The sequence below is a fragment of the Rhinolophus ferrumequinum genome, chromosome 11 (assembly GCF_004115265.2).
Source record: "Rhinolophus ferrumequinum isolate MPI-CBG mRhiFer1 chromosome 11, mRhiFer1_v1.p, whole genome shotgun sequence".
In the NCBI taxonomy this organism is placed as follows: Eukaryota; Metazoa; Chordata; class Mammalia; order Chiroptera; family Rhinolophidae; genus Rhinolophus; species Rhinolophus ferrumequinum.
The window spans coordinates 40,017,532-40,043,124 of NC_046294.1; the positions used below are offsets into that span (position 1 = coordinate 40,017,532).

The 25,593-nt window shown below is 45.6% G+C and overlaps 1 protein-coding gene across 8 annotated transcripts in view; it reads right to left on the bottom strand.

The window, feature by feature from the left end:
• The window catches only part of TEAD1 (TEA domain transcription factor 1), a 256,610-nt gene that overhangs the window by 46,172 nt on the left and 184,845 nt on the right, over positions 1-25,593 (bottom strand). For 6 of the 8 annotated variants that reach the window (XM_033119593.1, XM_033119591.1, XM_033119590.1 and 3 more), the window contains 5 exons: positions 15,002-15,013; positions 14,044-14,178; positions 12,813-12,859; positions 11,885-11,946; positions 10,784-10,908 (listed from right to left, as the gene is read on the bottom strand). In XM_033119593.1, the coding sequence (XP_032975484.1) occupies positions 10,784-10,908; positions 11,885-11,946; positions 12,813-12,859; positions 14,044-14,178; positions 15,002-15,013 (381 nt within the window). The remainder of the gene's footprint in view (positions 1-10,783; positions 10,909-11,884; positions 11,947-12,812; positions 12,860-14,043; positions 14,179-15,001; positions 15,014-25,593) is intronic. The other 2 variants (XM_033119592.1, XM_033119589.1) reach the window with 1 other exon arrangement.

The following is a 25,593-nucleotide window of genomic DNA, read 5'->3' on the forward strand; positions in this document are numbered from 1 at the left end:
AGCAGAAGCTGGGATCCCTGTCTGCCTGTACTGTAGGGCTCACCAAAAAGACCAATATTACACCGGCAAAATCCTGTCTGGATCAAAACATCCCACCACTCAGCAGCACCTGACATGATCTTAGTACGCTGACTTCTATTTTGACTTGGGGAAATGCTCATTTTCTCCTTTTATTGCTGTAATTCCTCCAGTTCTTCTTCACAGCAGTTGTAAACAGGGACAAAGGTGAATGTAATCCTAAAAACTCAACAAAGTTACTTGCAAAGGGTTATTTAGCTATCCTCAGGGTTTCACAAAGAACTTTCCTCCACCCCCAAAGCTGTTCTAAGAGGTCCCTTTTTCTCCTAGTCCCTGGCTTTCCTTCTCTCTGCTGTTGAGGGAGGAGGGCTGAGCTGTCTGGACTCGGGAGTCAGACGGGTCTGGTCTAAAGCCTGGCGCTGGCACCACTGCCTAGTTGAGCCATCCAGGATGGGCGATTCTAGCCCTCTCTGCTGCAGTTTCCATATCCATAATGCAGGGATAACAATGATGCTTACATCAAAGGAGTGTCACGAGGATTAAATGAGACAATGCATAGGAAATATATAATACTGTGCAGAGCACGTAGTTTATCATTACTATTATTTTCCCAAATAATGTTTCTTTTCTTCAGATGAGCTCATTTGAAACTAAGGCTATCCCTCTGACAGCAACAAAACGGAAATACTAAAATTTAATGCAAAATTAAGAGAGGAAAATTTCAGAAACATTGGGGTGATTCCTACAGTGCCGACACTGCCATTAGCTACTGTAAACTAGGGTGACTGAGGTGGGGGTGATGGGCACACGGGGCGTGGAGTGATCTGGCCCCTGCTCTTCCCTTATGCTCATCAGAGTCCACTCTGAAGCATGGGAGACTGTCCTTGCAAGTGGGGCTGGGGAGCCTGGGAGGGTGCCATCATCACAGATGAGACAAACCAGAATAACACAGCTCCCACTGAGGGTTTCTTTTCTTTTTTTCTTCTCTCTCTCTCTGTCTCTCTTCCTCTCCCTTTCCCTCTCTCTCTCTTTTTGAAAGGACTGCCAATACATTCTCCTCTCGAGACCTCTGACGAGGCAGCTCACATTTTGTGGAAAAGGAAGGAAAAGCCCTATAAATCTGCTGGTTCTTTGGCATCAGGGCAGCTCCCTCCAACACTGCACTACACTGTCCGGCCTGAAGATGGCGGTCTTTTCCTAAATTTATTCAAAAAATTCCAAGTATTTGAAGAACGTAGTTAAAACCTTGAAAAATGACTGCTGTCATATAATACCAAGAGAAAAATTATAATCCACTTAGGAATTTAAAGAAACCAAGACAAATAACTCATGTCAAGGGATGATAATGTACAGGTTGGAACACAACAAGGACAAATCACCTACATTTGCTTCCTGTCACGCTCCTGCCAGGACTCTTGGTCCAGACACCCCCAAGGCAGTCTGGGCAACCTGTCATGACCCCTGGTCCCTGCAGGGCGGGGAGTGACTGTGGGGCTGAGCTAAGGAGAGTGACCTGCATGGGAAGGGCTTGCCCGGGCTCCCGCTCCAGCACCAGCCCTGTTCTGGCTATTTAGCACCAGTGCTGCTTCATTTCTTCCCTGTGCTCTTTCCAAAAGAAACATCACTGAAAACAAGAAACTAGGAGCAAGTAGGTCTTTCCTTCCCAGATCTCACACCAGGATGCCCTGCCCTCACCCCCACCTCTCCCCTCCACCATCATCTCCACAGAGGGGATGCTGTTGGAAAGAAGTGCAACGTCCCCACAGAAGTGCAGCTGTAAGGAAGAGCCCACTGTGAGGCAGGGACAGCGACCAGGAAGGCAGGCGGGTGTGGTGCTGACCTGCCAAGGAAAGCAGATGGAGCCTGGCTGGGGCCTCTGTGAAATGTCTATAAAACCCAGATTTCCAGATGCTTTCAATTGCCTCATCCCCAAGTGGTAATGAAGAAAGAGGGTGAGTGTCCAGAGCAGCTCAGACGCTGAGAATAAACCACCCACTATTATTGTGAGAGGTGCGTGTATGAGCTGACACGACAGCTCAGCAGTCATGCAGGACAGGGTGGGAAAGCCACACAGACCACAGTGAAGCGTCGCCTCCATCACTGGAAGACACTTATCTCCCGTGTCTTACTGGAAGGCCACCCTGGGTCAAATGTATGAAAAAAACCTGGGAGAAACAAACACTGGCTATAGCCAACCATCAGGCCAGCTGTAGCCTTCCTCTGAGAACCGGGAGGGCAAGTGTCCCTTCTGATCATTTATTCTAAGCATGGGATGCAGACATTAACAACACATGGGTTAAAATCCAGGCTCCGCTGGTTTTGAGCTGTGGGGCCTGAGGCAAGCTGCCTAACTATATGGGTCTTGGCTTCCTTCTCTGAACATAGGGATGACACCTGGTCTGCTCATCTCTAGGGTTCAATGTGAAGGTCAAATGAAACAGTAAACATGCCAGTTCTGTGTGAGCCATAGGGAACTGCACAGATGCAGGTTTGCAGGTTTACTATTAATGAGATCCACACACATGCCATGAGCTGGAGTAGAGGACAGAAACCAGATGTGCCCAAACAGTCATTTCCCATAAATATAGGACCTCACCGTGAGATGTAGCGACCACCTCAGCAGCCACTGCAGGGCTTGGAAACTTCTCCAGAGGAAACTTGTCCTTCCCCATCCAGTCCAAGATACAGGCAAGGACCCTCCTGGCAATCTGGAACTTGAACCTTGCTTCTGACCTTATTTCCTTATTTCTCCAACCTACTCCCCATTCAAACCATCTGCCCTTGTTTCTGCCATAGGTCTCATGCATGTCACTTTTCCTTAGAGCTACACTGGTCACATTTTCCAAACCAAAGTCAGGATTTGTGGTTTAACAAAAGAATTTTAGCTGACCTGTGAATTTAGGCCTTTGAAAGTAGCTATAAAGATACGAAGATTAAATCATCCTTGGGCCTACATCTGACCAATTGCCTTTATGGAAATCAATAAGGTTATCTGCAGGATGTATATGCAGAACTTCAGTGCAGGCTCCCTGTCATGCAGGGGACCCTGCTCGTTGCGCCATTTGTCATGCGTGGTGGCCTGCAGGGTCTCTGCTCCCACTCCCCACATAAGAACGTAGGATATGGCTAGGCCAAAAAGGAACATCCACGGAGCCATAGATAGGGCAGTCATACCACTATAGTCTCACTGGAGGCAGGATCCACACGACCTGCAACCTGCTGTCCGCTTCTCCGCCCGCCAACCAACCGACTGACCAACCAACGCAGCCGTGGCAGTTATATCAGTGGCTAATGGCTAACTGGTTACAGCTGATGGCCACTAGTCGCAGCTGATGGCCATCTACTACCCGAGCCAGCACCTTTCCACGTGAGGCCGAGAGCCTGGAAACTACTCTCTGGGATTCTGTGCCCACACTCCCCTAGAGGCGAGAACTTGGGGCTCCTTCAGGCGGTAAAGATTGATGACATACTCCCACATATCCAGGAGGTTCCATGCTTTCCACTGTTCTAGCCAATTAGAAATAGAGACCAGGACATTCCATGCGGCAAAATCCTTTGCCTCCTGGCTGAGAAGCTGCCATCACCCAAGTCTGGGCACCCTTCAGGAATTCTCTCCTCCCATGTAACCCAAGCCAACTGTCTTTGCTTTGCTCTTTCTCCAAATGTCCTAATCACCTTCCTTCACTGGCTGCCCCCTGTGAACTGATAACAAGCCCTGGCCTCTCCACTTCCCGGGATGGTATTAGGTTGGTGAGAAAGTAATTGTGGTTTTTGCAATTATTTTTAACCTTTTAAACCGCAATTACTTTTGCACCAACCTAATACATAAGTGTCATTCTCTGTGAGATTAATACACGGGAAAGCACTTGGTACATGCTAAGATCTCCCTCAATATTGGTTATTGTTGCAGCCTTCCCCAAATTCCTCAAACCACGGGCTCTGGATTCAGACAAAGTTCAAATATGCAACCCCACCATCTATGCGCTGGGTGCTGGGCTATTACTTAAACTCTCTGGGCTTCTCTGTTTCCAATATTCATCTCAACAGGTTTCTTTTGAGGACAAAAAAGAATAGCATTATCACAAAGGCAATCGTGATTCCTTCTACGTTCCATGACTCTTCCAATGATACCACCCTCGCTTTCAAAAACTCAGTCATTTCCATTATCCTCTTCCTTCTACAAGTACTTATTCCCCATCACCTTTTGATGTCATCCATACAATGTCTCTCCCCTCTGACATTCACTATTTTCTGTCCCCTCGGCCACTGCCTGTGCCCTGGTTTGGTCCCTGTCACCCATTTTCTGGACCAGTAACGTTGTTCCCCTACCACCAGCCCGTTCTCTAACCTGCCACAGTCATCATCTGCTGACACACACATCAGATCCCATCTCTTTAAAAAGGGGGTTAAGGTGGGAGAATAGATGTTTGTATTATGCTGTGTACGTATTAAGATCTCTGGAAAGATTCACAAGAAACCAGTTCCTTACTTGGGGTGGAATAGGAATTAGAAGGAAGTCTCCTTCCATTCGTTTAAGTCTTTTGACCACTTATGAATTTACTACCTACTCAAAAAAAAAAATTAATTTAAAAACATTTTCTGGCTCCCACCTGAGTTTCAATAGTGTTGAAATCACCTGCTGTGCAGAACCTCCCAAGCCAAATCCTTTCCATCTGTCTGGCTGTATTTCCTGCTACATTTCCACAAGGCATTCTGGTTCAAAAACATTTGTGGAGTACTTAACAGGTTCAGGGATGTAGCTAACTGTAGTTGCCACAGTCATACAGTGAGAATAGTCCTATTGTGCCCCCTGGACTGACTGAAGGCTGGGCCGTGAAGTCATTTGCCCCGAATCTCACATCACTGGTAAGAATTCAGATATCAGCCTCCTCATTCCATGAGAATGACCATGTTGTCACAAGAGCACGAGGAGAGAGAAGTTCTCAAGTCCAGGTGGGAGCATTCCTTGCTTCTCTTGCGCCTTGCCCCAAACCTGAAGAAGACTCACAGAACCACAGGTCGGAAAAGCAGCTCAGAGAAAACCCAGCCTCACGCTCTCCCCAGGGTGAAGGACCTTGCACATCCAGTCTGTGACTGGGAAGCTCATACTTTGGAAGGCAGTTGCTTTTATGTTTAAGTAATTTTTCGCATCTTTAAAACTACAGTGAAGTGGTTAAGAATACAGAGTGGAGCCCAACCTTGGCACAGCCACGTCCCGGCTGTGGGTCTTGATAAATGTGCCTTCGTGTCTCGGAGCCTCCGTTCCTTCACTGATAGACTGGACATAAGAACAGTACCTGGGTCAACACACTTGGCTTATAACCCCACTCGGGAAGTGCTAGTGATGATCATTGTTGCTCTAACACACACAGGTGTTGCTTAGGAGGTGTGTGTGCTTTCTCTGTGCTCGTTTGTTCCTGTACCACACTGTGGAACTTTTCTTCTTCAGCGAGACAGTGCTTTTTCAAAACCTAAAGGGACAATGTCCTTGTCCCAAAAGCTCTCCCTTCTCTGGCCGTTTGACTCCGACCTCATGAAACCCTCGCACGCTTTCTGCACACGGTTCTCCTTGTTCTCCCGTCCAGACCACGACAGCGTGAAACAGACAACCTTGTGCCGGGGAAGTCTGAACAGGCAGGGATTTGCCAGCTGTGGGGCAGGATGTGGCCGAGATGAGCTGGGGACTAGGGGGAGGCGGCTGGAGGAACCTGCCGTGTCCCAGGGTGGGGTAGAGGAATTCCGCTGGGCTTTATCAGGAAAACCACTCCCCATGCACGCACAGGATCCCGCTTACAGCTCACCAAGACCAGGCTGTCATCTGTGTAAAGCGGCAGCTGCCTCACGCAGGCTCCAGGAACTGGCCCTGATTAGAGGCAAGGCACTTGTAAATAGCCCACCATGGGTGGAGGATCTTACACTTAACATTCGAAGTCCTTTGATATGCAACACTGAAATCATGGAGAAAGTGTGTTTTCAAGCAGTACTAACCACTTCTAAAACAGTCTTAGTTTTTTAGATCTTCCTTTCTTCACCCTCTGTTGTTTTTCTCTTAGCTTCTAGCGGAGCCAAAGGTAACAGAGAGGAACTGACTTGCTGGTTCTCCACCAATATAAACAACCACCGACTTGGGGAAATGTTGCCATCTGGTTGATAAACGATGCAGAGCCAGCAGGGGGCGCGCATCCCCCAGAGTGTTCAGCCTTCAGCTCCTTAGTGATGACAGCCCGCTGTAGACTGCAGAACAGGCTACTCATTGGGTACAAATGGACCACAATCTTTGGTTACAATCTCAGGATGTGGAATCAGCAGACAGAACTGGATCTGAATCCTATTTCCAACAGCAGCTGGCTGCCTAACACTGGGCAGGCTATGTCAGAGGATTAAATAAGATAAGATATACCGTTGGCTATCACTACTATTACGACTGCTGGTAATACTAGTGCTAAGGGTGGCAGAGTCATGAAGGAGGCTTTAGTGGTGGCAATGATGACCTATGTGGTGAACTTAAGAGAGAATTTCCAGAACAGTGGTAACTAAGGGAGGCCACCCTAGACTGAAGACTAGGCAAACTAGGTTCTCCTCTTCGCTTTGTTGCTCCCCAAGTATGCTTTGTGCCTTATCTCCTGTTGGGAGATAGTACACCAGAGAGTTCAAACCTGGCACAGCCATTGATGAGCTGCAAGACATCGATCTCTCCAAACCTCTACTACAGAATGGAATAGAATGATGTACCTTATTGGGCTGTCATGAGGATAAAAGAAATCACTGACGACAAATGGTAAGCACTGCACCCACCTCATTAATTTGTTTCATTTTTGCCACCGCTATCTATAACCCCTTGATTCCAATACACCTAAGCCACTACAAAGAAGTAGGGGGAAATGTGTGTGCACGCTTGTATGTAGACAAAGATCTAGGGAATCCAAACGTGACTTCTAGTGAATTCACAAAGGTGAATCTGTTTAGGGACCCTGAATTATCTGCCACTTTGTTGGCTTCCTTATCAAATGAACATGCTAATGTTTGATGTTAAGTTTTAAGTATAGCATATCCACATTTGTTTAAACATACCAGACACATTTATTTTAGACGACTTTAAATCTTCCTATAATTGGAACAAAAATAGAGTAAAATTAAAGTCGGAGAAGCCACGAAAAGTCTTAGAGCCAAAGAAACCACTCGCATGCTACCAATTTTTCAGTGTGACACTACGTTGGTCTTCAAGTGCCATTACAGCTTCATTGTAATGGCACTTTGTGTTTGCAAAACACAGCATATATTACATAATTTGAGAAACTGGTGCTTGAGACATTGTCAACATGCTTTAAACAATTTCGATAATTCTTCCCCATTTCAATTAATCAATCACCTTTTTTTCCCCACCAAGGATCTGCTGCTTCCTCTAGCACAAGAACCATAGTTCAAGCACTCACATTTCCACTAAAATCAAATACTTGTGCTATTCACAATCTGCCATGAATTCATTTCTAGACATTAAACTCATTGCATATTAATGCAAAATAATGCTTTGTAACAGGACTAGAAGAAGTGACATTAACAAGTGACAATGACGTTAAGATTTAGTAAAATAATTTCACAATAGTGGTACAGCTTTGGCTGGCATTATCTGATACACATCATTTAAAGTCATAATAGACAAGCCAGAAACATCAATATATATATTATTTTCTGAAATTATACTTTTAAAATCTAAAGAGCAAGTAATTTTCAACTGTGAAGAAGGATCCTTATTCCATATTAGCACTTAACATTACCTCACATTCTGTGCGTGTACGTATGTGTGTGTACATGTTTGGGTGGTTATTGCTTGTCTTCTGTACTAGGATGGAGGCTCATGAAAATAAGGACCTAGTTTCCTTTGCTGTTGAACCCCTAACACCTGAAACAGTGGCTGGCATGTAGTGTTTAAAAAATATTTGTTGAATGAATTTTAATTTCTCTCAGCCCGAACTCGTGCCCTCTAAAATATGATTTTTTTCAAGAGGCCCAAGGGTGTTGACTCCCTCCAGGCCTTCCATTTATTTCAGGACCGTTGACGTCATGTGTTGGAGTCCAATCTATTGGGCCAAGCCTTTTCATTCATCAGGAAAAGGCCAAATCCAGTTGAACCGTTCAGACTATTATGTATAATCCTGAACATACATGAAACATTATCTCTGGACTTTATTCCGAGGACTTGGTGGGCTCTGCCTTTAAAACTATCTACCAACTTTCACTTACTGCTTTCATACCTCAGAGTCATCAACTTCTGGAATGTTCTCTCTTCTCCCCATGACCATATCAACCCTCTGCCTCTCAGAGTAAGGGTTACTCCTCAAGGAAGCCTGTCTGTTCCCTATTAATCACAGCATTCGATATTCTTCCTTCCTAACAGTCACCACACTTTGCAATGACCTCTTGTGTGATTACTGTTTCAAGGATGTCTCCTCAGTAGCCGTTACACTCCATAAGGGCGGAGACTGGCTGAGTGTCCTGTACTAGGCCCCTCCTCCGTATGGCACCTGGTACGTGCCCGTGCTCATGAATGATTATGGAATGGACTAAAGGAGTCTATCAGTGATTCACAGTGTGAAGCCCAACAACCACGAATAACAACAGAAAGAACTGGGCATCCTGGGCCCTGCTGGTCCTTCACTGAAGAGGGCAGTCACACTGAGGGGCTGCCACAAGCTTTTAAAATAAAAAAATATTTTTTTCTAACAGTGATAAAATATTCTAATCTTTTAACCAGGGAAGCAACGGCCATCTTGGGAATTTTGCTTCCCAGTGCCTTGGAGTTCTAGTCCTAGCAAAAATGAAAAACTAATATACAAGCAAAGACAGAGATTTGTTCACACAGGAGAGAGGCAGACTGAATACACGGTTTAAGAAACCTTTGTAATTGGTGGTAGTTTGCAGTCGTGTGAAAAAGTATATTGAAACAGAAGATTTGGGCTCCTAGCCCCTACGCTTATTGGCTAAATATCTTGAGTAAGCCATTAATGTGTCTGGGCCTCAGTTTCTTCACCTGTTAAATGGGGAAAACAGAATCTACCTCATGGCACTATGAGGACAGAATGAAATGATCAACGATAAAGTACTCTGTAGGCAATGAGGTGTTACACAAACGAGTTATGAAAAGCAGAAGCATCATCTAGGCCAAAGCAAAGCCTTCAGCCAAAGAATCATCTATACTTCCCAGAAAGAAGTAGCAGCCTAGAATCAGAAAGTAATCTTATTTATTTCGGTGCCCCCACAGATAGGGATTTAAGCCATCACCAACACCCTTCCTGTAAAACCACTCAGCCACTTGAGAAGAGTGATCCAGTTGGCCTTCTCTTCCCTGTTTTCTTTCTCTTTTTTTGAGGTAAAAGCATTATTATTTTATTTTTCCTCCTTGTTTTTATGAAATTCCTTATTTTCAATAATTTAACTTTCCTATACCTGCCTTGATGGACCCAATCACTGACTCTACATCTCTTTCTTCAGTTTTCCCCCTCATTTTGGAGCAGGCTCTATTTTTGTACCAGTTCCCAGAGTTCCCAATTCATAGACAGAAATGTCAGAGGGTTACCCTGGACTCCCCTGAGTCTCCGCTGTGGTGATAGCTGGTAGAGGCCCCTCTGCCCATCCTATCATCACAGGCTTTCCACTGACGTCACGTACAAATACTCCCTGGGGAGGTCACCTGCCATTGTTCAGTATCTGAGTTTAAACATACCGGATACATTTATTTATGACAGATGGTGAATTCATTCATGCCACTTTCTCCTGATTAAGAGAATGACAGCAAAGCAGCAGACACACAGAGAGCCTGGCACCTATGTGCTTTGGGGGGCCCTGGAGATTAGCCGGGTGGATGAGACAACATAGCAAGGAGTTGGTGAAGATCCCAAAGACAAACTCACGATTTCTTCAATTGTTGCCTTGGGCTCTCCCACACACAGATGCAGTGCTCACACTCACAGCCAGCGAGTGGGAGTGAGGAAAGGGTCTTGAGCTTGCTGGTGGGAAAGAAGGGGAGGCTCACATATGTATGAGGAAAGCTGGGCCTGGCTCAGAAACAATGGGATGATGGGCCCTCGATGGGGTGGGGGAGACAACACACAGAGTCTAGGTGCCAACCTTACTGGCATTTATGATATTATAGTGCATCGCCTTCTATGTCAAACTGCTAAAAGTACCATCCTGTTACTTGTCCTTAAGAAGATAACGACTTGCTATCTCGAGAAAACACAGACTTGGAAAGGCAGTAGAAGATAAGGGCTAAATGTTTAGGCTTGAGTTTTAAAGACATGAGTTTGAATCTCTAATCCATCAGCTATTAGCTGTGTGATTTTAAGGAAATTACTTAACCTCTCTGTCTCCTCATCTATCAGACAACACCTACGCTTATAAGGTTTTGGTGAGGATCAAACGTGATTGTATACATAAATAGCTTTGCCTTGCACCAGCCATATGGCAAGGCTCCATAAATGTTAAAGTTTACCCAATGCGAGAACCTAGTAAGGCCCTTCCCTTCAGCTCCAGGATTTCCTGGAGATTCAGGTCCAGAGCGTCCATAACCTTTCCCCTCTGAAGTCCTACAGACTTGCCAATGGAAATACCTTTTCACTTCATTGAAACGCTGCTTGGCTAGTCCTCCCCAGGTCTGTGTTCACACAGGTTATGTGTCAGGCACTGAGGGCAGGGTAAAGGAGTGTGAAGGTGAACAGCAATGGAAGCAGATTCTGGATTTGAGGCACACCTGTCTGAGCACACTCACCGAGTCTGGGTCTCGCTGCTGTTCGAGGAAAGCGGAGAATTCCACCAGGCGAAGTTTGGTTGTGCCAATGGAGCGGCCCTGCCAGGCAGGGACTGAGGGAGCTGGGGCTGACGCAGGCTCAAAACCTGAAAGACCAATCGTCATCTTTAATGCTGGCCACTCGCCTTCCCTTGAGCCACAGGCCAGTACTGGGGTAGGGCCTACAAAATGGATGACCCAGGAGGAAAGGCCAACGGTCTGTTCCACCAGTGTCTAGGGGTAGAACTAAGTTAGGCAATGGAGAAATTCTGGCCAAGGATCCCAGAGGCAGTGGCCCAGAGAAGCACAATGCCTGTGGCTCCTCACAAAGCCAACTTCAGCTCAGGTTATGGGCTGTGGCATGAGGACACCTAATCCTGGACAAAGGGGCTTTGCTGGGGATCAAGGCAAGAGTGACTGAAGAGGAGAAAGGAATGCTTGCAAAGATCTCCTGTGAGACCGGCACATGCTGGACAGTTCTTGTGTTCGTCCCCCTCCTTTCTTAAGATTGAAGTCACCAGCACTATAGAATATTCTCCCAGAACGCTCCACGGTATTGGAGCAGAGAGCATTTTCAGTTTGTGCCCTACAGCAGAGAGCAGCTCCACCAAGTAAATTCTGTGTGTGTGTGTGGCGGGGGTGGGGTGGGGGGCTGGACAAATTCATGATGTCCAGTTTGCGCTTCCATGGAAACTCTCCTTTAAAGAAAGGGTGGTAGGAATTGAGACCTATTTATCTAAGAAAGGGTGAGTAAAACCCTATCTGCCCTCAGGACTGGGATTGCCCAATTCAGCTGTTAATGATGAGGAAGGAACCACAGCCACTTCCCCTTCCAAGGGTGACACAGGGTACTAAGTGAAAGTGCTCAGCTTCCTGTTTCCTTAAAGACCCATCTGAAGAGCTGTCAGGAGGTGACCGAGAGGAATGAGGGACCTGGGAGGGGACACACGTGTGACCTTCCTGAGCTCCAGGCTAACCCTGCCTTACAGAAGGTGGGGGCAAGGAGGGGTGTACATGGCTCTGCAAGTCAGGGGGGACATGTGGTTGTGGAACAACACGAGAGGGAGCCCCACAGAGACTCACCTGGAATGGGGGCTGTGACCGCTGGCTGAATGGGGTAGGCCTGCTGCACGAAGGGCTTGACACTGGGGACAGAAGGATGGAGAGAGTTAGGAACAAAGACTGGAGCAGCGGCTATTCCCCAGGCCTGGCTGTGGCCTCTCAGGGCTAGGGACCCAACCTGGGGTCCTTCCCACTGTGAGGTTCCCTGCCTGCAGGTGCGAGCACAGCCCAGGCGGATGTCCGCCAAGACAGAGACAGTTACTGTTTCCAATTGAGGCGGGTCAGAGGGTGCTGAGGACTAAACCACCAAGCCTCACGCCAGTTCCATGGGACAAGCTAGACATCTATCTCTTCACCTCTCTTCTTGTCCCTGCAGAGACTAAAGTCAGTGGTCACCATTTCCAGGCAAGGTTTGGCACATGCTTCAGGCTCTCCTCTAGGCCAAATAGCTCAAGTTCTTTTGAGAATATAGGGGCAGAATTTCCATTCTGCTCTTATCCCTAGACTGCCCCCATCTTCGGGTTTACTGAGCTTGCTTCCCCGGTGCTCAAAGCATCAGCGGGATTTTCCACTAGCCGCCCAACCGCAGGGAACGCCAGAACAGGATGGGCTATAGGATCGCATCCACTGCCCTCTCTCTCCGACAGGCACTTCTCAGGAAGAGCCCAGGCTCTGCCCTTCAAAACCATGAGGGGACAGGGACTCAATTCCTGTTTCTTGCTGGATGATCACTAAATGGAAGGTGGGAGTGAGGTGTTTCCATGTCCCCTGGATCTGAGTAGTCTCTTTCCTGCTATTGGCCTCAGCAGACAACACAGGGGGATGACTTCAGTGATCTCAAGTTAAATGTCCCCTCCAAGCCCCGAGGCAGTCTGGTCCCAAGAAAACACTACCCGGGATGGAGTGTGACCAGCCCCTGCTGTCCACACCAGTCCCTCCTCAGACTTACTCTTGTGAAGATCCTGGCTGCCCTGTTTGTATCATTCCCGGCCAGAACTGGAAAGCAAAATGCAAGAGGCTTCAGGATTCTGAGTTCATGTCAAAGCACCGTTCAGGATGTCTATACATTGCAACCCCTGCTGAAGAGCAGGTTCAGATCATGTACCAGCTGCAAACTGAGCCTGCCTTAGTGCAGATGTGGTCACTGCTAGGCCTGACACTGGAACCTATGTCCTCGGCCTGGCAACCCAGGGCTCCCTCTCGCTCCTCTTCCAGATAATACCCAAGGACAACAACCAGGCAGCAGCATCTGTGTTCTCCTGACATCTGGTAGAGATGTGGGTGCACTGCAGAGGCTTCGCAGATATTTCGTCTGACTGCTCTATTCATACACCCACCCAGCCTTGTCTTCTTTCCTCCATTCGGAAACGCTCCCAGGGCAATATTCTGCTCTATAACTCACAGGACCACGGGCCCAGCCAGGGAAAGGACAAAGCTCAGAACAAGAGGCCGGGAGCTCCACGCTGCAGTACAGACACCTCTTTGCTGTGAAATTTCCTAAGGCTTTTGGTGCCTGCCAACACGCTGCTGGGGAGGCAGCACTGTGTATAGAGAGGTATAGAGCCCTGGGTTTGAGTACTGATGTTACTATCTAGATACTTATGACCAAGTTACCCAAAATCTTGTTTTGTTACAAAGTGACCTCAGTTTTCTCATCTGTAAAATGGCAATAACAATAAGGGGCATTTAAGATTATTATGAGGATTAAATGGAACCATAATTTTAGGCTTCTCATCCCTTGGTACATACAATATGAAACTGTTAATAGAATACTTTGTCCCTTTAAGGGCTAGTTGCCATAAAGTGATCCTGAGGACACAGGAACACAGACCAAGGGCCAGAAAAAAAATAGAGCAGAAGAGATAGATCACAACATAGAAGGGCTTTGGAAAAGTGATACTTAATTCCGTATCTTCAAGGACTAAGGATTTCTTCTTCCTCTCTCTCTCTCTCTCTCTCTCTCTCTCTCTCTCTCACACACACACACACACACACACACACTCTCTCTCCCTGCCTCCTTCCCTTCCTTTCACCCAGCATCAGTTTACCACAGGATGGTCTTTTCCCTCTCTTACACCTGACCCCAATCATAAGAAGTGCCAGGCAGACAGCGTCATGCTGGCCTACAGTGACCCCATGCCCCTAGGGGCCATCATTTCTAGATTTGGCCTGTGACTCACCCCCGGCGCCCCCGGGAAGGTGGGGCGTGGAATCCCAGGAAGCCCCAGCTTGTTGTGAATGGCAGTGGCCGAGACGATCTGGGCTGACGACATGGCAGCCATATGCTGAAGTGCCTTATCCTTTGCAGTCTGATCCTTGAAGGTGACAGTGACACACAAACTTAATACAGAACGCATGGCTACCAGGCAGCTTACACAGGCACAGCCACGAGCACATGGACTAAAATACAGAGCCACAAAAGAGGCCGGAAAAGCAAACATGCACGAATAAATAAACACAGCCAGAAGGCTAAAACACACTCAACCTACAGTAACTCTGAACATTCACTGAGAACACCGAGTGGCAAGTTTTCTTAAAAAAAAAAAAAAATTTTGTTAATCCATTTTCCAACAGAATGGGAAGCCTCTGAGAAGGGCGGACAATGTATTTATTTTTCCAGCTTCCAAAGGGAGAGTTCTCTAATTACTTAACACACTCAAGGTAAAAAAAAAAAAAAAAACAACAAAAAACGGCCCTGCTTTTTTTCGGGGGGAGTGGCTAAGGGGGAGAAGAGGCGCAGTTGTGCATCTGGGGAAGGATCATCCAGAGTGTGGGGAGGCCCTGGCTATGTGCGCTGTCAAGGGGCCACAGTCCCAGGAGCTGCTGGAGTCATGCAAGGCCTGGAAGCCCTGGCAGACACCTGGGGTCGGGGCTTAGAAGCAGCGGGGCGGGCGGGGGTGACGTCGGGCCAAGCAGCATGCTGGCGGGGCGCATGCGCTCTCAGGTATCCCCGCCATGGGGCTAAGGCTACAGGGGTTCTTTTGTAGCTGAGGACACGGGATGCTACCAGGTAAATGGTTTCTCCTTTTTCTAAATTGATCTTTTCTAGAAAAGCCAAGGCTGATAACACAAAGCTAGCCAAAAAGTCTGCCAAGCACAGCTAAAATACAGAATACTCAATTTGGTGAAAATACTTACCATGCTTGTCACCTGGATACAACAATAAACAATTTGTTAAAAGGATTGCGTACAAAGGCAGGGTTATTTTTCTTCTTCAGTTAAAAAATATATATGTATACAAACATACAATACTGGGGTGTAATAAAATGCGTAGGAGTGTGGGGTTTGTTTTTGTTTTTTCACATTTTAGGAGGAATGTATGACCCAGATATCTAGAAGGGCAATTACCAATACCGGCAACAATGAAAAACTACGCCCAACTCCTTAGAGCAGGTTCTGTGGCTTCCCCAGTACAGATGGAGAAATGGTCAGACCCCTGGTGGGGGACAGGCCCTCATGATGCAGGCAGGGCTTCCTGCTTGGGAAACATGTCAAGGTTCCTGGGTGCTAGTAGAACGTGTATAAATCTACCTGGCCCAGACTCCATCAAAGCAGGAACAAAATGGTGACATCAAAATAAAAAGAGTACCCTCCACAACTGCCATTCAGAGTTCAGACAGGGAGTGAAGGTCAAGGGAAGCTTCAGGTAAGACATTGAGTATCAGTGTAGAGGTGACTTCAAGGTTTACCCAAAGGTGATGAATAAACATGCTGAAATGCCAAAGGCAAGGCCAAAAGGAGAAGAAAAAAAATGAATCAAAGCCTAAAACACAACTACTACGGGCCTCTAAGAGAGACTGATTCGGTGCTCCCCAAATGGCTTAGACACCACTTTGTCCCGTATCTGCCAGGAATACCATGTGAATTTTCCAAAAGTTTCTATTAACCCTTGAAAAAAGAGCCTAATACTTCATAGATTTTTGTAATATTTTTACACATTTCTCTAGCTCTCAACTGAAGAAATAATGAGCCTCAAGGAACAGTTCTTCAGGGACGCATGCGGTCATTATGAGTATCTGTAAGGTAATGTGCTGTCGCTGAATGCCACCATGAGGACTCTGGAAGGCTGAAGGATGACAGGTCTCCAAAGGAACGGTGACTAGAATGAGGCTTTTGCCGCCTCTGGTCAGATGGCATTCTTTGAGTTGACAGTTGACACTCCATTTGCTAACCTGCTCAATGCTCTAACCTAAAGCTAGCTTTCTCAGGTAATTTTTTAAAAAAGATCTGAAACATTCAGATACTGAGATGTTGGGAAAAAGACAAATCATTAAGTCTGGAATTTTATGTTAAATTGACTGGGTGTGTGCAAATGCCCTAAAGCCAAACCGAGCCTGACACACACGGATCTCAATACCAGTCAATCTATACTTAGCTGGTCCTATAGTTTCACCTGCCACCTGCCCCATCACCCCCTCAGAGGGTAATCCATGTACAACAGACAGAAAACATGGCTTCAGTCACACTTACTCCTTTCTCTGTCAAGAGTACCTTGACATCGATTCAAACTGGTTGGTTTCTCTTTGGACCAGTCAGTTTGGACTTCAGCCCCCAAGTCACTTAATCCCTAATGACAGGTTATCAACACCCTCAAGGTTGACTTCTGAAATTGAATTAGTGGCGTAGGTATAATCATAGGTGCCTTCTCCAACAAGGAACAAGTTTTACAACTTCTCCAGGGACCAGGCTGGGAGCTGGGAAAATGGCAGCCCAGACTTCCTGCCTACCTGGCTGATGTAAATTGAGGAAAAACTACAAAAGAGCTGTGGGCTTGGCTCTATTCCAAAAGTACGTCATGAGGCCGCTCTTAGACCTGAGAGTTCTGTGTTTATGAAATGCTGATGACAGGGGCGATTCTGCCTGCCCAAATACACAGTGCATTTGTGCACACTTGGGTGGAGTGACTCAGGAATTGAAAGTCCAGGTCCAAGTGGAAATGAGTAGAAATGAGGAAAGGAGAAAAGTCACCAGCTTTGCTGTTTGTCACACAGCTTCAGAACATGGTCTTTTTCTTTTGTTAAATAAAGTAAGGTGTGACTCTCTTATTACCCAGCATTCTATGAAGTACCTGAATGAAAACAAATGTTCAAAAGCAGAAGAGCAAATCAATTGCTTTTGTCGCACTAACTTGCTCTGTCAGGAAAAGGCGAACCTGCCAAGACCTGGTTCTACACCAGCCTCTGTCTGACATTAGTGGGTTGTATTATCTTGGGCAAGTCATTTAACATTCTCTAACTTTCTACAAAATAAAGAGTTGCACTTTTTTCTCTAAAGCCCTTCTGGTGCTAAAAGTATTAGGTTGGTGCAAAAGTAATTCTGGTTTAGAAGGTTAAAAACAATTGCAAAAACCACAATTACTTTTGCCCCAACCGAATATTTGTAGCTATGAGTGTTGAGTTCTATTATAAGCAAATACATCTTTATACGTATAGCCAAAAATCCACTAGTGAAAAGAGCAGAATGTTAAAATTTGGGCAGCTCTTGGCCACCTATCCTAATAGAGAAAAAGCCAAGTGTGGAGAGGAAATTTTATCTCAAGTAGAGGTTCTTTCTGCACTTGACCTACCTACTTGAGAATAGGCAATTTTCTGCAAATGGACTAAAATGTCTATACCAGTGATTTCCTACCTTTTGTAGTGGAGACGCTCTGGCTACACATTTAATTTTATAACATCTCCCCTTTCTATGTAATATGCATGATACACATTTACAAATTAAAAGGATTAATATTTTTTTTGTTTAAAATCTAAAGTAACCCTGCAGGTAATAAGCACTGCCAGGGAGATCTCAAAATCAGAACTGAAAGCCTGGCTGTAGACCCACTTATCCTGAAATGGGAGTACGGAATGATGCCAAGCTGAGAGATTTCAATGGAGGGATCTCTAAATTGTCATTTTCGACCTAGAGATACATGGTTGGCTTTGAAGAAATTATAACTCTAAGAGTCAGAACTGAGTAAATTGTTTCCGTGTCACTCTAGTCTAATAGCCTAGATTTTTAAACATTCCACTCTATCCTCACCACTCACACCCCCAGACTAAAGGGAGAAGTAGGGGGTGGGGGTATTGCTAATCCATCCAAACACTGAAGCTTAAGTAAATTCAAAAATACATGCTACTTTTGTTCACCATATTAATTTTATTCTAAAATGTTTTCATACCAACATTTCTGAGATGTGGATGAACTTTACAAAGGATGAGCACACTGTTTTATCTTGAAAACTGTTTTAAGTCAATACTGAGTTATCATTGACGGTATCTTAGATTTCAGGAAACACTGTATGTGTACGTGTACATATGAGCATGCATGAACAAGAAAAATGTGTCCTAGGAAAAAGCTTGGACAACTTCACACTGACTCCATATTACTGATTTTAAGCCCCTTTATCCCTAAGATTATAAAGAACGAGGCCACAAAAAAAGGTGAATGTTTGGGGAATAAGGAAAGAAAAGGCAGATCTTCCTTTTCCAACGGAACACTAACTCAACACTAACACTGTCCTAAACTGTGGAAAATGTTTATGGAGCTGACGACATGGGTCTAAGACTCTTGATGGTGTGCTAGGGACAAATGGCCCATCTGCCCTGAGAACGAGGGCAGACCAAGCACTCTAACTCAGGTGCATGTCTCAGTACCCACTTGCCTTTCCTCCTTGTCCAACTTCTGGCATTCCACGGTATCAATGGCCTCACTACCTTAGCCGTCTGGGGACCAGCAGGATGTGTCATGCATAAACGCCTCAGCCCGAAGCCTTTCAGGTTGTTATTGTTACTAAGTAAACAGGCTTTCATATTTCGTATTTCATGAAGCAGAGCGAGGCTGCCACTACAACTCTGGGTTCCACTAACTACCTCCTTTTAACCGTTCAAATGTACACAATGTTTGGAAAATGTCTACGTGTAATATACATGACAGGAAGACAGCCACATCACAAATGCACATCTGGAGTGTTGTGCTACTCCAACTCGAGAACATTTTATGAATCAGTTTCTGGATAGTATGGGAGTCTTGTTCCTCTCACTTCTCTGCTTCCCTAGCTTTTGATGATTCTGGGGGAATCAATTATCTCATAATTTGTAGGCATTAACCATAAAAATCATGTTAAAAAGATAATATTAAAAGGTCACATGCTTGCATGTATAAATATTATAGCTGTCATGTATCAAATTTTAGTGAACAGCCTACTAAATCATTATATTCCAAACAGTTTATTTATTCAGGGGCCATCATTTCATCATTTAAATACTCCAATCTAATTTATTCATGTAGAAGTCCACCAATAAATCAGGAAAAATATATAAAGTAAAAAACAAAAAAAACAAAAAACCATGGATTCCAAAGCTTTTGATAGCTATTAAATGTTTTCTCCAAATACACTTTTCCCAGCAATATAAAATGTAGTACAAGAGAGGAAAGACAGCAATTTGCTTGCAAAATCACTTTTACAGAAAAAGATAAAACACAGAGTATTTCCCTCAAGTAATTTTGCAGATGCTGTTTCTAATCTTGCACTATGTGGATTCACACGACCTCTACGATTATTAGCAGTAGCCCCTGATCAGATAAACATCACAAAACTCTATGAGGGTTTTGAAGAAAGGCTGCCGGGCACTTGAATTTTCTAGCCATGATCTCCAATTTGTTTATTATTAGAAAAAGCAGGAGTAAGTACAAAAGGGGGCTATTTCGGTCAGGCAATAGCTCATGCTGAGGAGAGAAGGCACATTCACACTTCCCCTGACTTCCATGTAATGAGGAGCAGTTAATTCATCTTATTGTATTTCCAAATGCCAAAGACTCCATTCACATCAAAGAAAAATGTTTCCAGGCTTTTGCCATTGTTCATTTTTAAATGTATTGAGCTATATTTAGTATTTGGTAATTGTCAATAGTGTTTCCTTTGATTCTGATGTGGGGCTTGGGATTATTAAGGATTGTAGACAGGATCCAAGTGATTTACAGGTATGCCTCACGACTCCACCAGGAACCTCCACCAGGAAGCCGGGAATTGAGATCAGCGAATGCCAGGTCTGGGAGCTGGGGAGAAGGCACCCTTCTGATCTTAGCCCCCTTGCCCTTCTTAAGGGACAGCAAGAGGCAGGAGGTAAACCTCCCCCTGAAACACCAGAGGAACCCAAGTAGGCAGCAGACTCAAGCTTAGATCTATCGAGACAAGTACCCCACCATTCATCTTCTCTGTTTAATTAAAACATACAACACAATGAAAAGAGGGCTCGGTGGAGGGGACACAGTGCAAAGCCATCCTGAGTCAGGGAAACGAATCCTCACCCTTGACCAGCAGCCTTTGGGGAGGCAGCATGCCAGATAGCCCTGGGATCAGACTCGTGAACCTGGGCAAGTCACTTAGTCATCCTGAGACTCTGCTTCCTCATTTATAAAGTGAAGGGAACAACGCCCACCTTCAGGACTGCTCTGAGAAGTGCATCAAGCACTCCCTCTGCAGTGCCCACAGCCTTGCCATTTGGTAAACTTGCAGTCTGTGGGGCCCATGTGACCAACCACCCAGCTGGATCCTGCCTGAGACCTGAAATGCTTAGTGAGCCCTGGTCCTGAATACATAACCTTGGTGCTCACTGTTATTCGAGGACATTTGTCTACATTAGAGACCCATTAACAATGGGATTTCTCTAGGAAGGGATAAAAATGTAGAATGAGGCTGTTTCTGTCGCCCTTAAAAACAAAATCCAGACCTGGCTCAGTTCACATGGAAACGTAATGTGTTCAGTCCTCTAGTTTACACGGTAAGTTCTGCATCACCACACCACTGATGACAGGTTCTAATTCCATCAGGCCCAAGCACGAGAAATTAACTGTCTCCGATCTTAAGTTTTAACTCAGTTATATTAAAAACAAGGTAATGAAAATATCGTTGAGGAGACAGGGTACCTGTCATGAATGCAGAAGAACTCCCCAGGGAGAGGGAGATGCCAGGAAAGGCTGTGTATCATTTCCCAAATCCCGCAACAAGGCCAAGCATCTTGGTGGTGGCACCCAGACAAAGAAGGTGGCTGGCCGTCCCGGGCTTTCTCTGCTTTGTGCACAGCTAGCGGTCACTGCCTGATAGAGCAGAGCGGCTCAGAGGGCCATGGGGAGCACCCCCGGGTGAAGTGAAGCACGTCTCCCTGATGGACAGGCCCATTCCTGGATGGCATCAATGGTGACACAACCAGGATTCAGCAGTGTGGACTGCAGCACTGCCCCAGCGAAGTTCCTGAACTCCTCAAGAGAATTAAATCAACAATTTGAACTTGAAGCTCTCTGCTTAGTGGAAGGAATAGCAGATTGGGAAGAATGGCCTTTTCAGAAATCAAATCACAAAGGCCATCAGGTCGAGGATGAAGAAAATGGTCTCGGGGAGCACATGTAGCTCGTAAATTAGTCACCAGCAAATGGACAGAATCACAGCAGTGCGGACCTTTTTCTGCTCTGCTGGGATGATGCAGAGTCAGCAAGTACAGGCTTTTCTTCAATACACATCCAAGCTTGACACGAATACACCCTACGATGTCTTCCTGCTGAGCTTAGTGCTGAGTGAAGTCTTCCTGTCCTCTCACTACTGTCCTGAATCATGCACTCACCAAAACACCCTCCAGACCAGAAGTGGCCTGGTCCATCTTTACAGGAAGAGGAAACTGGTCTGCAGGGTGGTGGTGGTCTGAGAAGCTTGGCTGGAGCTCCCACAGGCCTCCGAGCCAGCAATAAAGGATTGCCTTTCTGCTGCTATTTGGGGGAAGGAGGTCTCTGGGCAGTGCCTGAACAACCTTTCGGGACAATCAAACATATAGTCTCAGAGAAGGAAACTCTTAAGTAGGAACTCTGAGTAGGAAAGAAAAAACTGCTTAATGCATGGAGAATGCTTTGCATTCTTTCTACAGGCTGGGATAATAAATCCCTGGCGCTTAAAAAAAAAAAAAGAACAGTTAATGACCTTTTGATGAATTAATGTTGAGTGAAATAATTCAAGGTAGAGAATAAGGTCTAAATTTTCCGGCCAGTCCTCAGACCATACCAAAGTCTTTTCAGATAGGCTGTTGTCCTCTCACTGCTCAGTTGAAGAGTCCAGTGAAGGGCTAAACTACGTAGGGGAAAGGCAGAGATGGAAGACAATGAATGAAACTGTATGGGTGATGCCGCTTACGGGTGCAGCTGGTGACACAAGGTCTAAGGGACGTATCTAAGTCAACAGCCTTGGAATTCCTAAATCATGTTCTACAGACCTATAAGGCACTTACACAGAGTAATTGCATGGACCCATTTTCTACTTCGTAACTAGAATCAGGCCTAGCTACACAGCTGTGCGTCACCTAAAACCTACCTAGCACCTAAGAGTGGTGGGTAAAAAGGATTTTGTCCGGGCAGGGGCCAAACACACTGTACTCCCATCACCGAGAAATGACCCCCCCCCAAGCTAAGTTTTCTTCTCGAGCCGCAGTTAGCACTCTGACTTGTTTCTTGGGTACTTTAGCCAAAAAGATTTTAAAAATAAAACAAAAACCTAAAGTATATGTTTAATGTCCAAAATTCTGGCACTCTTATCCATCCTAGCAGGCTCTTGAATCTGTACTGCACTCTCCTGACCCCTGCACCCCGTTTCCCTGCTGCCCCCATCTCTGCTCCTGGTTCTTTGTCTTCTCACATCACTCCCTGACCATTTCAATTATCCCCTAGATTTTCTTGTTCCTTGTATCTCTCCCTCATGTTTGCAGTCTCTGTCCAAAGCCATCCCAAATTGTTGGCCGAGTCTAACTTGGTTTAGGCTGCTATAAATTGTGGAGAAAAAAACGTTATGTTGGTGCCAGTGACTTCAGTAGAAATCCACAGTAGACAATGGGTAAAAATCTAGAGTAGTTTTAGGACAAGGGCAAAAAGGGAAGAGAGAGTTTTCACTGGAATTGATTTTTCTCAGGGAAATGAATGGCAAGGAAAGACACAATTGGTGGGGGCTTGGGGAGAGGAGGGAGATTGAGATTGGTTGTGGAAGGAGGGTGGGCAGAGGAAATGAGGAAAAATAAGAATAAGATTTTGCCATTAGACTTTGTTCGCTGAAAGCAACTTTTTAAAATGTCATCATGAAAATGATAATTTCTGGACAGCACAAACATGAATGTTTCATATGTCATTCTCTGTTCTTTTTTAACTTTTGTTATATTAGAAAATTTAGCAACAACAAAAAGTTCATAGCTAATTTTGGTGCACATCCTCAGTTAACTGCCATTACTTTAAGAGGATGCAACCTTTAATAACCCAAGTTGTAAATGCTGCAGTTGAAAAGTTTGGGTGTATACTTTTCAGAATTAATAAGACTAGAACTTTTAAACGTAATGGACTCTCTAAAAACAATGAGGAAGAAAGAGTACCCAGCACTCAGAGTGGACTGGAGGGGGAAGCCCACACCTCTCGCTCAGACTTCACAGCAGCCCCTACCTTGGTCTCCCTGCCTCGTTTTGCCTCTCTCCTACCTAGCCTCCAAAAACTGTGGGGAGATCTTTCCCAAGTGTATATGTGAACCACCCCCATGTGCTCCTCACGGCCCACAGACGAACCTCACTCCTCCGTGGCATAATGACCCAGGACCTTTCTGTCTGACTCCTCCAGGGGCATTTCCCATTCCATGCACAAACTACATGGCGTTCTTCATGGTTCCCCAAACATCCCCTGTATTTCAGCGGACATTCTGCCTTCCTCTATGCTCAATTTTAATGGTACTTCCTCCACGAGGCTTTCTTTAGTTCTCCTTTAATCTTTCACTGTGCAGTCTTTGCACCACTCTGTTAAATTTCTACTGCCGAGTCCCCCGACCTTCCCCCAAGCTGGAGACAATCCACTGGAAATCTTGTATTTTCCCCAAATGTAGCCAAAAATAACAGAAAAGTTTAGTGTTCCTGAAGAACACTCTGCTTGTTTAACTCTCTCTGCCTGACATCTACTGAAGGGTATACAGTGCACTGGATTCTCAATGGAAAGTTTACAGGATTGAATTAAGTCATCATGTCTGTGCTTTTCGAGTTCAAATCTACGTGGAAATCTTCAACTTTTACTAAAACAAATTTTGTTATAAAAGTTTAAATGAAATTAAAGTCCACATATTTGGGGGTGATCTGGTTCACAAACAAGCCCTTTGAGAACCACTGCAGTTAGCAGAAGCATAAAGCTGACCTTTGGAACTTACTCCAACAGATTTTCAAGAGCGTGACTTTGGTAGCTGGGATGACTCATCCGAAACTGTGACATGAGAATGACCACTCTATTCTTGAGTCTGTTTTCTTCAGAGGAATATGGCAGAACAGACTGCAGAACTTAGATAATGTGGACTTTAAAATGGAAAACGAGGGTTACCACGTTACCTGGGAGGGACAGCTGGGAGGCAGCCATCTCCTCTTCTTCTGCCTAAAGCAGTGTGGTTTTTCCAACCTTATTCAAAGGAACAACCAAAGGGGCCATTGCTAAGGATCAGAGTGTGAGCTTTGATTAAAATGACCTTTACTTTTTTATGTATTGAAAGTTTCAAGTACGATTTCAATCCGAAACATGAGTTTTGCTGCTTAAAAGGGGCTGGAAAACCACTCGCCTAACAGTTCTACCACACCCTTCCCCGGGAAGTGAAGAGAGACGTATAGGCAGGAGGGAGCCCACGGAAGCCACACCTGGCAGTGGCTCCAGGTGTGAGCAAACCACGTATTTAAACTCCAAGGGAGGGCAGGGAAATGGAGCTTGGCGTCAGTCTTCACAGGAGAGCCACAGGCCTTTTGTCCACCCCCGAGCACAGAAATCCTGTGGCAAAATGGTGAGCAGCTTGGCTGATGCAGGCATTGCAAGGACAGGTCCTGAGATGGTCAGTCACCAGCCACCTTCTCCCAGAAGCCTTGCTACGTCTTCTCAGGCAAAGCACCACTGTCTTTTTTAAGTTTGGATACTTCCTGCCACCCCCACCGCCCACCCAGAAGCTATCCTTGCTGTCGGTGGGGTTGACTTCAACTTTCTGTAGCAAGTTTATCACATTGGTTATATGTGGGAGGCCAAGAAGACACGGTTATCAGCTTCCTGACCCCACAACAAATTCCACAAGGATACTCATTCTTGCCTCCCACTGATGTGCTGTGAGACTCCAGAGCTGACCCAGGAAATGCGGATGCAGGGGTGAGGTCTACCGCTCTTACAAGGAAGCCAACAGGCCTGAGCCCACTTCCTGGGGATAGCAGGCTAGGAAGAGCAACGAGGGCATCTTTAACACCAAATGCCCCGGAAGGTGAAGGCAGCAACATCTCTGTAGGCAGGTGACAGACAGCCTTATTCTCCTCAATTGTCCTAATGCCCTTACAGTGGTGACACAGCAGATTGGCAGATAGGATCACATCATCCCCTAAGTTACTGACAATCACCACAGTGTCAGTCAAATTAAATCCACATTTTGACCAAGAGCCCAAAGTGAACAATATCTTACTTCTAAAATGTGGGTGCTGAGGCAAGGCTGGTATCAAGGGCTGCCTACCTAGATCCAAGAAACTTGAGGGGTGACAGGTTATGTGCTGTATGAAGCCTTCCACTTGGAAACGTTCCTGCGTCTCCACTAGATAAAACCCTGTCTGAAAGAGCAGTGGTTTAGGATTCGGAAAGATCTGAGTTCAAATCCTGACTCTGACTCTTAACTAGGCTGATGGCTTTTGGCAAGTAAATTCCTGGAACCCGGGCTGCCTAAATGCTATTCCTCA